Source organism: Tympanuchus pallidicinctus, unplaced genomic scaffold (genome assembly GCF_026119805.1).
Source record: "Tympanuchus pallidicinctus isolate F22 unplaced genomic scaffold, pur_lepc_1.0 scaffold4, whole genome shotgun sequence".
Taxonomy (NCBI): domain Eukaryota; kingdom Metazoa; phylum Chordata; class Aves; order Galliformes; family Phasianidae; genus Tympanuchus; species Tympanuchus pallidicinctus.
In genome coordinates, this window is record NW_026294758.1 from 13,073,874 (window position 1) to 13,090,465 (window position 16,592).

General features: G+C 39.7%; 1 protein-coding gene across 2 annotated transcripts in view; it reads right to left on the reverse strand.

Moving 5' to 3' along the window:
• Positions 1 to 279: 279 nt before the first annotated feature.
• Positions 280 to 16,592, reverse strand: part of HAPLN1 (hyaluronan and proteoglycan link protein 1) — a 68,055-nt gene continuing 51,742 nt past the window's right edge. For both annotated transcript variants that reach the window (XM_052700541.1, XM_052700540.1), the window contains exons 4-5: positions 10,702 to 11,004; positions 280 to 4,209 (exon numbers count right to left, since the gene is read on the reverse strand). In XM_052700541.1, the coding sequence (XP_052556501.1) occupies positions 3,920 to 4,209; positions 10,702 to 11,004 (593 nt within the window). In that variant the 3' untranslated portion in view covers positions 280 to 3,919. The remainder of the gene's footprint in view (positions 4,210 to 10,701; positions 11,005 to 16,592) is intronic.

Below are 16,592 nucleotides of genomic sequence, written 5' to 3' on the forward strand. Positions count from 1 at the left end.
TTATTTTAGATGATGGGAGAGAACATGAAATAAAAACTGGCACTTGCATTTCTACTTTCATATTGCTTCAGAGAAGCATGTAACAAAAGCTCTGGAATATGGTCCTCTTTATGATCATTGTAAATCATTTTCACAGAGTAATGACTTCTTTTTTTCCTTTCCCTATGCTGGTAATTGCTTAGTTTACTATGTCAAAGTTTTTTCATGCTTTGATCTTTCCTATTCCCTTTTGTCTTTTCTAAGAAAGAGGAGCGGCCAGTCAATAAGAAGAAATCGTCATACTGAAAAAAACAACATGATTTAATTGTTGTCATTCATGGGCATTAAAATTCAGATACATTGTGAAATACAAGATAACGACAGAGAACATGAATTGATTCTAGTGACAGAATTTTCTCCCACCAACAGAAAATAGCACAGACTTTTATCCAGTTCTTAAGCTGCTTTTTAAGGTTTTTATCCAAGCACCTAGCTAGCTTATTCAAAAATAAGACAACATCCTAACATTTGACATTATAAAAGGAAATGGAGTCAGTAGCTGTAAAAATAAATAGAATTCATGTCTTCTTGCCTATCTGTGCCCATATAGCAAGTATTCATACACTTTTAATGGTTTTTAAACCTGCTTACATTAGAGCTAATTATATTTTCCTTACAAACATATTTTCATCACACTATCCCTTTAACTTTACCTGTAATAATAATATATATAATGCTGCATATCAATATAGTGATCTAAAACTAGCTTGATCCCAAGTTAGCCTACTGGGCTTTTTGTAATTAACATGACAGATGTAAATTCACGTACTGAGACTCCATTACATTGCATTTGCTTCCTAGCAAGCGGTATCTTCAGTGTGAACTTAAAGCTACAGCTGAGCGATAATTTTGCCGCTTGTGCTCACACCGCAGCCCAGCGCCGCTCCTTCCTTGCCGTGCCATGGCCTCGTCATGCTGCCAGACTGGGAGCAGCAGAACGTCTCCCAGAGCCAGGGGACGCATGGGTAGTGCAGAGCCTGCTCAGCCACCAGCCGGGCTGGGTGACGCACAGAGCGGGGTGACGTGCTACGCCCGGGCTGTCACAGCGGCAGCCCCAGGATGTGGAGGCAAAAAGCATAAGCAGGAGCAAGCCTGAGACTGCTGTGATTTAGGACCTGACCAGCCATCCCCAACATGTTGCAAAGGTGATGAAAGGCTCGCTTCGCCTTTCCTGCAGTGCCTTTGGTCTAGCAGTGAGGGCACTTCAGCCAGCCCCACGAGTGGGTTGGATGACTACATTTTTATGCAGGTACATTATAATCCCCAATCCTGCAAAAAAAATGTGTCTGGGTGAAACCCTGTGAAGGGTTTCTCTGGAGAGGTAAAAAACAAAACAAAACAAAACAAAATTCCACGAGGGTCTCTTAGCTGCTGTGCAGTAGGAACATCTGCAGGCTCCCACCAGCCAAGCAGATCTTTGGATCTGCCCACTTCGCAGCAGGTCTGGTTCTAGCTGAATGAACAACTACTCTGGGACATTCCCCATGGCTTTTCCTATTCCACAGTCTCCCTGTCCAAGCTCCAGAAGAGACTCTGAAATACTGTTGGCCTCTGTTTCCATACTTTTGAAGGTTGGATGGGGGAACAACATGTATTTCTACTGGTCACAGTCCAGTCTTGCACACTCCATTCCTCCTCTTGCACAAGTATTCTTTGTTTCTATTTCCGTTTCTGTTTCTCTTTTCTCCCAAATGTGTGGAAAAGGCTCTGGTGCCCTAAGAAAGTGTGTGAAATGGGCACTGATTTAAAAAATGGCTGATGGGTAAAGATTATGTGGGCTTAAGGGCTTGGCTTATAATTACTCTCTAATAAAAAGTAAGTAATAGAGCTCCAAGAGCATCCAGCTTTCAGTTTGAACAAAAAAGGGAAAGGAGTAGTTTGGCACCAACTTCTGTTAAATCTGAATGGTATGAGAAAGAAGTCATACTAACAGTGACTTGGAAGGATGGAGAGTTGCTTCTGAGCTTAATGGGAATGAACTCCAGCACAACATACCACACACCATGGTATCTCTCCACTACAGTCCTATTGTTTATTATTCCTGGTTTGTTCACAGGTTTTTAACATAGGACCACAGCCACTCTGGGAATCAGTTTTACTCATGTCCATGGGAACATATCTACCCTAAGCTCTTCATGAAAGATTACTGGTTGTTGCCTACTTAGATACATCTCTGTTAGATATTGAAACAGTGGGAAGATACAAAACTTTGTGCAATACAAATATTGGTCCTCTGATATCTTAAATGTCAGCAAGCATGGAATAGGAAAAGAGTTCTACATTTTTAAGTGGTAGAACCAACACTGGATAGAGAACGTCAAAATGCCTAAAAGATTACTCAAGACCAAGATGTTTTTATGAGTGGCCTCTGTTTTTTGGATATCCAGCTTGAGACACCATTAGTGGAGTAAATTTTCAGAAAGCCTTGAGCACCTGCTTTGTGGAAATCTGGTTGCGTTAAGGTATCTGAAGATGAGCACCAAGAATTGCTGCATCCAAAATAAGTTTTCACTGAAAATTCAAGTTCCCTCAAATTGGCATTTAAGGAGGACTTAGTACTTTAGGCAGCGCTGAAAATCCTAGGCACCATGCACAGTGCAAGTTTATCTCAGACACTGGCAGATATAGGTAAACATCTTCAGCCTAGACCACTACAGATTTAGAGGGAAGTATTTCAGTAATTCAGGGCTAGCAGTACTAATTTTTTTTCATTGATAGTTTAAAAAGCAGATGTATATTTAGATACAGGTGAGATGTAAGGAAATAAAGTACTTTTTCTCTTCTAAACCTTAATAGCTGGTTTCAGATTTTATTTAATAATCTTCTTCTAAGACTTAATCATTTAATTTTTTTTTCCAATTTTTATTTCTTGTGATGTGTAAATAGCTAAGAAATATTAAATATTATAATATCTTTCATTAAGACAATAACATTTCAAAGGCTAATGTAAATTCAAGCTGCTAAAGTCTATAATTTTTCTGTCCAGCAGTTCATTTACACAACTGCCCTGAGTAGATGCTATATGCGGCTTAGCAAATGGCCCTAAGAGTTTTAAAATAACTCAGTAAAGCTACTCAAAGGTAATGCAATACTTCTCAGGCATCTTTAATTTGAGTTAAGAAGAAAGTAGGGTTTTCTTATAAATTATTAACCCACCTGTTCAGTGATTTATACACATTCAAAACACAATTGAAACAGTCAGAAGTAATTGTGCTTGTAAATATGTATGGGATCACAAGACTCGTTTTCAGAAAGGCGGGGTTTTATGCTGCAAAATAAATCCTATATTTCTGGACTGTTTTAACTGCTTTCATTAAACTCTATATTGTTCCCATGCAAAAACAGTGAAAACAGTCTTTTCTAATCTAGCTTGCTATTGGTTTTGTGTTGCCTTTTTTTTTATTTTTTATTTTTATTTTTTGCAAAACCTCACTGATCCCTATAAACAAAAACATCTTATTTTAAAACTCCAGATACAATCAATTTGCAGTATATCTCAAACGGGTACAAATATGTAAAATTTGTGCTTTTAAAAGCTTCTGCTTTGAGTAGCCTTACATTCCATAATTGTGTCCTAGCAATTGTCAAGCTCTATTGCATGCCCCATTCACGAAACTTATATTTTGTTGGGATGACGTAGCTTAATGAATTTGTCTCTTCTTACCTAGAGCTTCCATTAAATTATATTAATTTTAAATATCTATGGAATGATACTTTTACAAAAATATTTTAACAAAAACAAATTAATGGGTTGGGTTTATGAAAATGACTCTACAGTAAGAAAGAAAGGTTTATCACAGTTTTGGTAACTTGCACGAGTTCATATCGAAATCTCTCACATGTTCTTAATGAATTTAAAACTGTTGCGCTCTAGGTATTTTCAGTTGTACGCTCTGAAACAGTAGACACCGTACAGCTTGTGCTTTTTATCAGGAAAGCCTACAAAGCGGACTGCAGCCTCGTTGGGGCTGCAGCGTTTTCTGGGTCTGGAGATGGGGTAGCGGACACTGCCGTCTGCCAGCCAGCCGGCGTCGCAGCGGTCATAACCAAGGAGCTTCCAGGCAGCGAATATCTGCCCAACCTTGGCAATCTGAGCACCATCCTTCAGGCAGGCCTGCACGGCTTCGTCATAGGTCAGCTTGGTTGGGTGTATTAGGTAGTAAAAACGACCTGGGGAGAGAAGGAAGGAGAAGAGCATATTATCAAGGGAGGTTTTGAGGAGAAATGAGGATGTTCCGTTGCAGAACTGGACAATTCAACATCTGATCATTTCAGAATGTGCAGCAAATTGTGTGCTGTGCTGTTGAACAGGTTATAATCCCTTGTGCAATAACTGATAAATAGTGGGAGTGAAAAAAAAAATCAAACAATAAGAAAGTAAAGAAGGTCAGTTTCTACAAAAATACAGCACTGTACTTATTTCTGCTGACAGTACAGCATAGTAACTGCATGGGCATTCAATGCTAACAGACCTGTTGCAATGCATTTCATAGAATCACAGAATGATTTGATTGGAAAGGGCCTTACAGCCCAACCAGTTCCAACTCTCTCCCATGGGCAGGGCTGCACCCCACCAGATCAGGTTAGAATAGGGCCCCATCCAACCTGGCCTTGAGAGCCTCCAGGGATGGGGCACCCACAGTTGTCTGAGCCAGACTCAGATGTGCCAGGGCCTCTGAGTAAAGGGTTTCCATCTAACATTCAGCCTTGCTTTCCTCCTCTGTCTGCAAATTTAAAATAGCAGGAAGAACGTAAGGGGTGTAGCCTGGGGTTCAGAGTGGGCTGTTCTGAGACCAGCATCAGGTTCTATCTTCAATCCAGTAAAATGCCTAAGGAACCCAAGATCTAAGGTAGAGCAGATCTCAAACAGTAGCATTTTGTTGCTAGAGAAGGGAAATTAGTTAAACATCCAAAGCAGTGTAATCCTACAGCATGCTCTCCACATTAGATGAAAACCCTTTGTGAGTTTCCTTCTCAGAAGCATGGCGTTGCAAGACCTGGCCTTTGAAAGTATTTGGGTGGGAGCTGCTGGAGCTAGCACGTGCAGTTCTTCTTTCCAACAAGGCAGTGACCTTGTTTCTGATTAAGTATAAGCACAATTTAAAGTTCTTTGATTTTTTTTTTTTCTTCCATGTAAGAAAGATGAGATATTGCACGGCTTCTCAGAAGCAGAGTTTGAACCCCTGGTAGATCAAAACCATGCCGGCTATAAGTCTTCATTAGCTGTTCCACAAGCATTCACAGCAGTTCTCCAGCTCTGTTTCTCTTTAGGCATCAAAGGGCATATCCGTAACGTACCACAGCACTGAACTGATAGAGCAGCTAAGCAAAATACGCCCATCATAAGGTAATGAAAACACATACCAGCAAGCAGAGCTTGAAAACTCCTCTGTACCAATCCATAAGTAGCAATAACACTAATATTAATTTCACTTATCAAGATAGTATAACTTTATCACAAGCTTTTCACTCATTAAACTTCTTTATCAGATTTCCAAGTAAGTTCACAACATTTTCAATCTTACTGCATTATGAAAGGGGCAAGCTGTCTGAAAAGAAAAATCTACTTATTCATGTGAGGCAAACTGCTTCTTAATTAAAAATGTACTCCAGCAAAACATCCATTTTCTTCCTCATAAATAACAGCAGTAAAACAGATCAGATTCTGCACAGATTACTTTCTTGGTGAAGGAAAAGCAGCAGGAAGGAGAACGAGTTATGTCTAAATCTCAGCAAAAAGCAGAGAGACTTTTTGAAGTGAAGAAATGTCAGGTTGGGTGAAACTATAAAGATAATTGAATTAGCTATGTGTGAAGATTTGAAATTTTATACAATGATGGAAATCATTAAAAAAAAAAAGGCACTTATATTGTGCAGAAGAACCTTTTAAACAATTTCACTGTTGTCAGAGGTAGCATCTACAGTATTTTCACCAGAGTAGAGTGGATAATTGACCCCTTGTAAAATGCATTGATTCCATTGCAGCACGTTGGCAGCATTTACAGGCTGTTACTGAAGAGAATGTTTATTAAGTGGAACCCTGTTCTTACTAGGCTTTTAAGAGGTTTCACCAAAGCAAATAGGATTTCAGACTAAGAGAACAGGGATTTGGACTGATAGTATGTAAACTTCACCTAGCTTATTAGTTGCTCTTCAAACCATATGTCAGGGGAATGTAATTTCCTTGGGATTTGCAGTAAGGTCAGGCTTTTGACATATGACATCAATAATAAAAACTCCTACACTCTGCCCTTTCCCTAAATGGGAGAACTTTAACATCAAACCCCACGCGAGTGGAATGTGCACGCAGAATGTCCGATTAAAGGCTGTGAAAATAGACTTGGTGCAGATTTACTGGTTTTCCCCTACCAGCAGGCTAGAAGTACTCCTAAAATGCTCGTTCTTAGTTCTCATTAATTCACGTGGAAGGAGGGAAAAGCGTTAATCCTCTGTCTGTAATTAATGTGTGTCAGTTAGGTCATTCCTATAGAGAATGAGTGTGCTTGGCTTGACTTTTCACTACAAATCAAGGGACAAGAGTTTATGCAAACCTAATAGAACCCCACTTATAACAGCTATTTTAAGGTTTTGCTTGTAATGGAACAGCTTAAAGAGCAAAATTTGAGCACTTGACTTAAATACCCACACCTTGTGACTGTCGGAGTGCGACAGATGCACTGCCAGTGGAGATTTGTTCCAACCTCAGCTCTAAGTTGCGTATTTCAAGGCAAAGTTTTGTATCTAAGCTGGGTGCAAAGGAAGTGGGACATCATCCTTAGTGGTACTGATAGGTGATACCACTCCACCAGATCTATTCTGTGTGAGGGCCAACACAGTGCCTGACAGGGAGGGCTGTAGCCCATGTGCTCAGGGAATTAAGTTGTTTCATCAAGTAGAGAGCACACCTCAGATGGCAATGACAGGCATTCTCAGCATGCAGTACAAGATGCTACTTATCATCAGCTCCACAGACTCAGTATAGTGTATCTCATAGCCACAGTAGCCAGCTGAGTGAGGCTGTTGCTCTTCAAAATGTATAAAAATTAGTGAGAATAGAGACTTTTCATTCCCTCAAAAATAGGATCATGAAATGTATGTTGAAATCAATGTTCAACTCAGGAGCTGTATTTAAACTGCTACATTAAATATTTGGGTATGATTTTTGAAAATCCTCTTCCACTCCCCCCCAGAAGCCATTGGCCAAGAAGCACCCACTTTTCAGAAAGGGCAAATCATTTTTCTTTGGGTAGCTTTATTTTCATTTTTAGATAAATGGATGCATGTTCAAATATTCTCTTTATCAAATGAACAATCAGTGTGGATTATTTGGAAAAGATCTTCTACTGCTTTAAACGGTGGTGGTCACCTTAACATGTGCATTACTGAAATAAGCAGCTGCACTCACACAAGATCCCTAAAATTTATTCTCTGCATTTTTAATTTTGTTAACATAAAATAATTTTATTCAATTTTGCTAGATGTGATAACAAATAGATTATGCAGTGCAGTTCAGTGTGTAAAGTACATAACAAAATGCACATTAATGAGCTGGAAGTGTGATACAGGCAGTATTTAGACCTCTTTTTTGTTCAGTTTTAGAATAACCCTCCTGGACACCTTCCTATGCAACTGGAGTCGGACTCAATGTTCTCTTCCAATCCCTACAACTCTGTGATTCTGTGATTTATCTTGCCTAACACTTCTCAGAGTCAGAGTTTTCCATTTATTCATTTATTTATTTATGGAGAGGCTCACTGCCTCCTTCAGAAAGCCCTTGAAATTAGGCAAAGAATAACCCTTCAGCTATATTACTACATGTTCTTTGCCCCATGCCATGTGGGGTCTGTGGGACATGAATTTCTTCTGCAGTGTTTATACGAAAGAGGACTAAGTCACATCTTTCTTGCATAGCCTTGCTGTCTGATTTTTGAGCTCTGAATAGTAAGCATATTGGTGAGATTATGTTAATATTAGTTTTTGTGTACTTTTCTGTAATTCATTGCTATATATTCTTATAAACCAAGAAATTACTTGTACTACTCTTTTCAAAAAGCGTGCATTACCTCTTGGGATTTCTGGCTTTGCCTGCACAGCCACAGAAGACAAAAAGTTCCTCTATGAACCAATTGAAGGAAGGAGTTAGATGGGAAGAACAAAATGCTCAAGTAATGCACTTAAAGTACTCCAAGAAAAGACACTGGAGAGGGTAATTTTGTAAAGTAATGAGTACTGTATATTGTATTGTATAAGAACTTTGCTGAAACTACTTTCCTGTACAGTCAAGAGGAATGAGTACGTAACTCTTTGCTAACAGAATGAAAGTACTTCTTGGTGTTCACCAAAGAGACGTCCCATAGATCCTGAGTGAAAACACCGAAGCTGGATTGAAACTAACTGCATTAATGATTATGTTTCCATTTTTCAACTTAATATCTAAACAATTAAGGATCTTCATTCTCCAGGTTAAAACTAAGCCTCAACTACTTAACATTGAGCCTTTTTTTTCCATCTCACCTGACATCATGAGGTACTTAGGGATGTTTTTCTCTAGAAAGAACCCAAACTAAACTTCACGCCCCCCGGTTACTCACAGCAGCTCACACAACTGACACTCTTTGAGATGTGCTTTTTTTTCAAGCTAGCATTGCATGCCTCCCATCCTGAGGCTACTGGTGTGTTTCCAGCTCCCTCACACAGTGCTGAAGGCTTCTCTGTTTTAGTGCATCAGGAGATTCCAGCTGTCACTGCCACTACTGGTGTCCTGACTTCATTTTCCTTGGCTGTTCCTGAACTGAGAGAATCAATATTGGGTGTTGGCAGAAATAGCTCTTTGCCCAAAGCCACTATCTCTGGCAGTTGCAACCTAGTGGGAAACCAGGTTATTATAAGATTTTTCCTTTTACAGTAAGAACACTAATGACATTGTTAAGTGCTCATAAGCTGTCTGAGGTGTTAAGCTGCAAATAAGATGCTGGCATTTGGGGAGCATTTCTGGGATTATTGTGGTGTGCTTGGAATACAAATAGTGGAGAACAGAGAAGGGACACAGGAAAATGTGTCCAGACTTTCTGCTGACGCCTTGAGAGATGTATATGGAGGGGAGCTGAAGGGACCTTGGTAAAATGGTACTCCACTCTTCACATCACAGTGTTGCTGTATGGTTTTCTGTCCCGCATGTCATTTTAGCAGACTCGCCAAGCATGAGATCAATACCAATGCCTTGTCTTTCACTTCTCTGCCATCTCTATACCATATTCTCATCTTGCCTTATTCCTCTTTCTCTTTCTTTCTCTTGCAGTATCAGTGTACAGACAGTATTTGTCAGCAATTCTTTTTTTTTTTCAGCTTTTTTTTTCTTCTTTCCTTGAGAGATACTGTCCAGCTGCTTGTGTAGACAATGGTGGTCCTTAGTGACCAGAGAACTCAAGAGTTTAAGCTATCAGCACTTTAAATAGTGCAGCTATCAATTTTAATTTTTCCTTTGTTTATTTTATTCCTCAGTGTTTTTTTTCTCCAGATTTAAATGAGCATATGATGAGCTCGTATGGGATTTTGCCTTGCTTAAATGGAACAAGAGAAAAATGAGCCAGCATTTCATGGAATTATGTAGCATGATAAAATCACACAAACATTTGTTTCTGACTGTGTCCCACGTAATTTTTTATATTATTAGTTTGAGAATTTGTTGGATTTTTTCTTTTTGAGAGGGTGGGACAGGCCTAGCATTAAAGCATATCATCTGAGAACAAGGCTTATGTTTATTTTTATGTATGCTACAGGGCAAAAATGCTTCACTGAGGATAAGCAATCTGAGCATAAACAGAAAGGGCTGTGCTCCTTGGTCTGGTTGGGCTGAATGTCAACACATGTGAATGCCAAACACAAGTGAACTACCCGTGAGCACGATGCTATGGAGGGCTGTAGGCTCCTTTTGCACTTCTTACTTGCAGTGCTCCTCTCATTCACAGCCATGCTTTGTAAATCCTTTCCAGCCATTAGATTAAACCATAAATGATAGTCTGAGATCAACAGATCATCTCACTTCGTACCGAAGGTAAAATCTACTAACTGCTGAAATTTTGCAGCCACTGGAATAAGCTTTCGGGCAGACCAAGGGAATGTCTCAGTTTTGACAGCATGCTAAGATTAGAAATCTGAATTATTTGTTATATAAGCTAGAAAAAACTTTGCTGATAAGGAAATATTTGTCATATTAGACTTGTTGTATGAGCTGGAGCTGCTTGAGGCAACAGCAGAGATGAAGTGACAATCACAATTTTATTTTGGTGACACTGATGTTGTAAAACATCGTAATTATAATTGAAATCAATGGGAAATGTCAACTAAAGAAATTGCTAATTTATTCACCATTTTAACTAACATAAAAATTAAAAAGGCATGTTTAGTGGGGTGAAATTGGAGATATAAGGAAGCGCTACTAACATTAGCTCCAAGTTCTGAAAACAATCTGCATGAACACATGGCACAGCCACCATTACTATGGTTACATGTCTTTTTAAATCCATCAGTAACATTTCCCAAAGCTAACATAAACTTTGGCCAGCCAAGTGCCATCTGCTACCCTCTGGTGCCGTTGGCATCTCTTTCTTTTCAAAGCATGAAAAAAGCCCCTTGCAAGGTAGAAGCAAACCGGGTTCTTACCATTGAAGTTAGAAGTAAAACAGAAAACATCGTATCGGCTCTTCTCTTTATCCCAGAAGCCATAGTTTCGGACACCAGGCACTGTATTCTTCCCCCCGCAGGGCTCCCTGGGCTTGGTGATGGGGTACTGCACCGAGCCATCGCTGAGCCAGCCAGCATTGCACCAGTCCAGCCCTGACCTCCAGGCCTCGTAGAGCTGGTCGAAGGAGGCAATGATGGAGTCCTGGTCCAGGCAGGCTTGTTGAGCCTCGTGGAAGTTTAGGTTGTAACGACCCAGACGTGGAGAATAGGGGAATACAACACCTGAAATGGCAGAAAGAGGTAAGCTGGGGTGTTACCAACACTAGAAGAGGTTTTGAGTCTCCAATTCTGAAAGAACAGAAGGAGAAGTAGCATTTACAGTTGTCAGGAGACTCCTTGATGTCTTAGAATCATAAAATCACAGAATCATTAAGGTTGGAAAAGACCTCTAAGATCATCTAGGCCAACTGTCTACCTACCAACAACACTGCCCACTAAAACCATGCCCCTAAGTACTACATCTGCCCTTCCCTTAAAATTTCTATGAAATCTTGTGTGGTTTTAGGAAGATGTTTTATAATACACCCCAGCTGCTTCTGGCAGTTTCTCACCACTGAGGAAGGAAAAGCTCCTCATAGAGAGCAACAGGGAACAAGATTTCTTTAGTACCAGACAGATGTCCTCAATGAAAGCTGATGAGCCTTGCCGCAGCTGCAGAAAGGTAAGGTGGAGAGACCTTGGAACAGGTAATATCCAAGTGGAGACAGTAAATGGGAAACAACTCCTGAGCTGTTTCAGCAGCAACATTCATAGTCATCACCTTTATTTCACAGGTCTTTCCATTTGTTTGTTTCACAAACTCTCACTCTGAACAGGCTGGCTAGAGAGGTTTTGGAGTCTCCTTCTCTGGTGACACTCAAGATGCATCTGGACCCTTTCCTGTGTGACTGGCTACAGAGAGCTTGCTTTAGTAGGGGACTGGACTCGGTGATCTCCAGAGGTCCCTTCCAACCCTTACAAGTCTGAGATTCTGTGAAAAAGATCTGTTGTTAAAAATTGCATTTCAAAACATAGAAGATGTTGAATAAAATGCTGAAGAACTACCTCCTCATGTGGCTCTGATAAAAGACTGTACAAAGAGAGAGACATAAAAGTTTGGATCAGTCCACTGTAACTTTGGCAGGGTTTAGAAACTTAACTCAGACCTAAATTTTATGGTTGGCTTCAGCCCAATCTTCATAATAAGCTGAAATAAAATGGCATCCAAGAAGATCTAGCTCAGAGAGTTTACTATCAAACATCTCTGCAGAACTTGTTGCTGTGGGATGCTGAGAGGCTGAAGACAAGATAGCACACTATGGAATGGGCAAAAAACTTTAAGCCAGTACAGACATCCATCTTTATTTTCTCCCTGCTGATGAATTCTCCCTATAAGAAATTCCTTGTCTCCAGGGCAATGTACAGAGCATAGGATACTGAAATTGTATTACAGTCATGCAAGACAGCATGCAATGAAGTTATTCTTCTTCTTGAGGAATCAGTCCACTTTGGTGTCTATTCCACTGGTATCTTAACATTTCCTTTCTTTTCCTCCTCTCCCTCACTCATTTATCATCCAAGTACTGTTATTTTTGTTAAACAAAATCTTTGTTATTACTAAACCTCAGTGACTTGATCCAAGAAAATAAAGCATACAAACGTAAACATAGCAAGGGAATAATAAACAAGATTTTGTTCTCCCTCAGCAATTAAACAGAGATTCTGCTGACCTTCTTCCCTTTTGTAAATTCTTTCTTAAAGGGTTTTTCAGTTATTAGTTGTCCTGAACTATAAGGATGAATGAAATGTAACACATCGTGTGCTGCTAGCTATAACTTAACAAACATAAAGCTGTAGCTATTTCATTATTTTCTGGTCTGGAGAACATAAGAAACTGAGGAGCTATACTTAAATTATTTTAAAGACTGAGAAACAATTCAACAGATACCGCTCAAAAGGATTTGATCCCTTAAGGTTTCCAAAATCACTTTTTTTAGATCATTAAATAAATATGTTAATTTGTTATCAACGTACTTGAGTTTGAAAGTTTGAGACATAATGTTTTAATAACAAAAATACGCAGAAAATTGCAATATTAGCTTTGAGCTACATTCGGGTAGACTGCATAGAAGCTGATTTCTGTTTGAGTTCATCTGAAGTACACGTCTGCAACTGATTAACACTAATTTCACCCTGCAGATGGGGCGGCCATTGGTGATTTTGTATAGCAGAACTGGATATGTGTTTTGTGTAGCTTTGCGTTATCTTGCATTTTTGCTCGTATTATTCTTTCCCCTTCAGTTTCCTATCAAACATAACACTGAATTCATAGTTAGTCTTACTATTTGCCTTTCTTTTGGTACAAGTTAGCAGTTCTGAACTTCAGTTAGTTGCACAGCATCTTCTTTGGTCTTGGATCTTACAGCCCATCAAAAGATAATCCATCCCATCTGTTCCCGAATGGACAAAAGCTGTCTGGAGGCTTGACTCTGTTCCCAAACTAAAGACTGACTCAAAACTCCTGACTCCAAAGCTGTGTTTTGCCACCAGACAAAACACATATTTCCAAATGTTAACAAAGTGAGTTTAGGAAATGGAGGAAGAGAACACAGGCTCAAATGGCCAGAAATTAATAATGTGGTTTGGTTTTTTTTTTTGGTCATATGAAGGCTCCAGAATGTCTTCCTCTGGGAAAGAATGGTCTTCCTCTTCCAAAGACTGGCTGTAGCCTTTTATGTCTGAATTTCACTCCAGCTGAGTGTGAACAAAAGTTGTTAATCCCTCCATGTTTTCTGTAGCATGTCTTGCTGGCAGGCTTTACAGCAACAGCATCCATGTGCAATCAGGCGCTCGTAGCAATCTACCAAAAAATCAGGCAGAGGATTGATGGGAGCCTTTTTAAAACCCAGAGAATAGCAGTACCCTCTCTCTGTTGCTGGAAGACTGAACTGAAGAGCCTTAGCTTGATCTTGGTGGTCTGGCTCCTTGCCCCAAGGAAGCTGCTGAGACACCAGTGGAGTCTGAGTGAGGAATATTAACCTACAGCATAGACTCCCAAACATGCAGTTCTCTGAAACTGGGCTTGTCCCAGGGAAGGACAACCTGATGCTCAGGAGGAAACTGAGAAACACTGGTTCACTGGAGAGTAAATCTGTCAGTAAAAGTCTTGCTGTATGCACCTGCAGCTATGCAGCCATTGTCCTAAAAATAATGGAAACCAGGATTTGTATCAGAACAGATGTGGAAGTATAACATATAAAAAAGAATCCAAGAAAACGGAGAGTGGGAGACAAGTGAAACTGTCTTGGAAGGCATCATCATAAATGGTTTTTGTGGAACTGTTTTTGAATTAATTAATTAATTTTTTTTTTTTTTTTGAGAGAGAGAGAGAGAGAGAGAGAGAATTTACATCTGGCTTATGAGAATCAAATGTTCCGCTAATGAAAATAAGTGGAGAATAATCAGAGAAGCAGAGCTCAGTTCTGATCTCTTAAGGATTGGACAAGACATAATGCATGTATGTCCTTACATGCAAGAAATCCCTAATGCTGAATACAAGTACTTTGCAGTTAATTAGTCACTGTGAGTACAGTCACAATCCAAGGAGCTGTAATAGTGATCCAAGACAACAAGATGAGTAAATAAATCCAGAAAGCTCAATTCCTGTAACAATTTAAACTAGCACTGTAAGCAATGAGCAATTTTAAGAGCATTTACAGATAATCTCTGTTAACACATATGGAAAAAAATAGGACTTTTTTAGCCAGAGTAAAGAAATTGGCTTCCTTGAGTTCTAGCCTAGACAGAAAAGCAATTTTTCTTGTAGCCAGTGTAAACACTAGTTAAAGTAGGTTTGCTATATGCTGTACTGCAGGATACAGTTTTACATTGGCAGGTTCATACACTTGAAGGAAAAATTTTCCATGTTGGATTTCTAAGATTCTGTGATTAGCAAGAGGTAAGTCTCTGATTTTCCTTCAGATTCCACGTCCATTTTTCCACTTGTCTGATTACTCAGCACAAGTTGCATGGGTGAGCTTCCAGGTAGCATCTTGCACCTGAATCTGGGGACATCCATCCACAGTGCCCCACAACCAACCTGTCACTGTGACTGCTTGTTTCTAACTGATACAGGCATCCAGACTAGACTTCCCTGGGCCCAAGGGCAGACAATTCCCTTATACTCCCACAATTTTTATCAAAATTTGAAGACCTGTTTTTCTCTGTTCTCCCAGGGCTAATCAGTTCCAAGTCTTTTAGCACCTTCCTTTGAAGTCATTGTTTCCAGATAAATTTTTGTTTCTCTATTTTTTACTTTTACTTTACTGTATCCTTGAAATGCCATTTTTCACAACTGCAGTACAAGTCTGTTTGTAAGGAGCTGTTACCCTGACACAGAAGGAATTACATTGGATCAACATGATTTACTCTTGCAAAACTGCTGCTGTCTATTACAAAAAATCTTGTTGTCTTCTAAGTGCTCATAAATAGCATGCCTTATATGATCAGTTTTACAATAGACAGATCAACAAATTGTCATGCAAAGGATATTTTAAATACCTTTCAGTGTATGAGTGTAACAGCAGCATGTAGAAGAAACAGGAAAGATATCATTAAACTAAATCTAATTAGAAAATAAGGCTGGATTAGAAATGATTACTGTGACAATTTGGAAGAACTTATTTATTTGGACCTTTCGGATTTATCTGTTGTGTTTTTAAACTATAAGGTCAGTTTTTGAAAAAGAAACTCTATCTTTTTCTCACTCTATCTTGGAAGCTGATGAACCTCCAAGCAAGGTCACAAAACCTTGTTTTGGGGTTTGTGTGGAGCCATGTCAGGATTGCCTCCAACTGAGAAGCACAGTCTACAGATACTTTCAATAGCTTTATCTAAATTTACATATTTCTGGTTCTGCAGAATGTAGAAAATACTTATTTTATAGATTGTACTGTAAGAAATGCCTTTGGCAGCCTAGCATTGTTCCACTTTCTCTGCCACTTGGCCCATGACTCTCATTGCCATGAAGAAACAGTGCACATAAACCATGCAAGAGCAGTGTGAGCCACAGGCACTGCTGGAGGCTTCCCTTGCCTGGAAAACCGAAGCAGATAAACCTGGCACAGGGAGACTCACTGCAGTGCATCGTGCTTGTCAGATAGGAAAACAGTAAAGCACAAACATAAAATGTCGTGCAGAAGAGTAAAATGACAACATAAGGAAAATTTAACGTAAGTTGAGAATTCTTTCTTTGCCTGTGATTCAGGCAACTCTACCTATCTACCACAGGGGATCTTTTAATATGTTAAGCTTTTGACTCTTGTGACATCTGTAAAAGAATGTGAAGTTAATAATCCTTATTTTAAATGCAGTAACATGGCATGCCCAGTTCAGTGAGAAAATGGCTTTGGTGACAAGCTCATTATAAAATATATCCCCCACCATCTACAGTTTCTGCCACTTCTTCCAGCCACTGTGCCCAGCCCAACAGTTCCATGCTTAGTTTCTGCATTTAAGGATAAATGTGAGATGATAATGATGAGAAGGCTGAACAGTTTTGGAAAGATGGAAAGATGGAAAGAAGAAATGAAAGGAAGGGAGGGAGGAAGGAAGAAAGGAAGTGAGTAGGAAGGGAGGGAGGGAGTGAAGGGAGGGAATGGAAGGAAGGAAGGGAAGGAAGGGAAGGAAGGGAAGGAAAGGAAGGAAGGGAAGGAAGGGAAGGAAGGGAAGGGAGGGAAGGAAGGGAAGGAAGGGAAGGAAGGGAAGGAAGGGAAGGAAGGGAGGAAGGCAGGAAGGCAGGAAGGCAGGAAGGCAGGAAGGCAGGAAGAGAG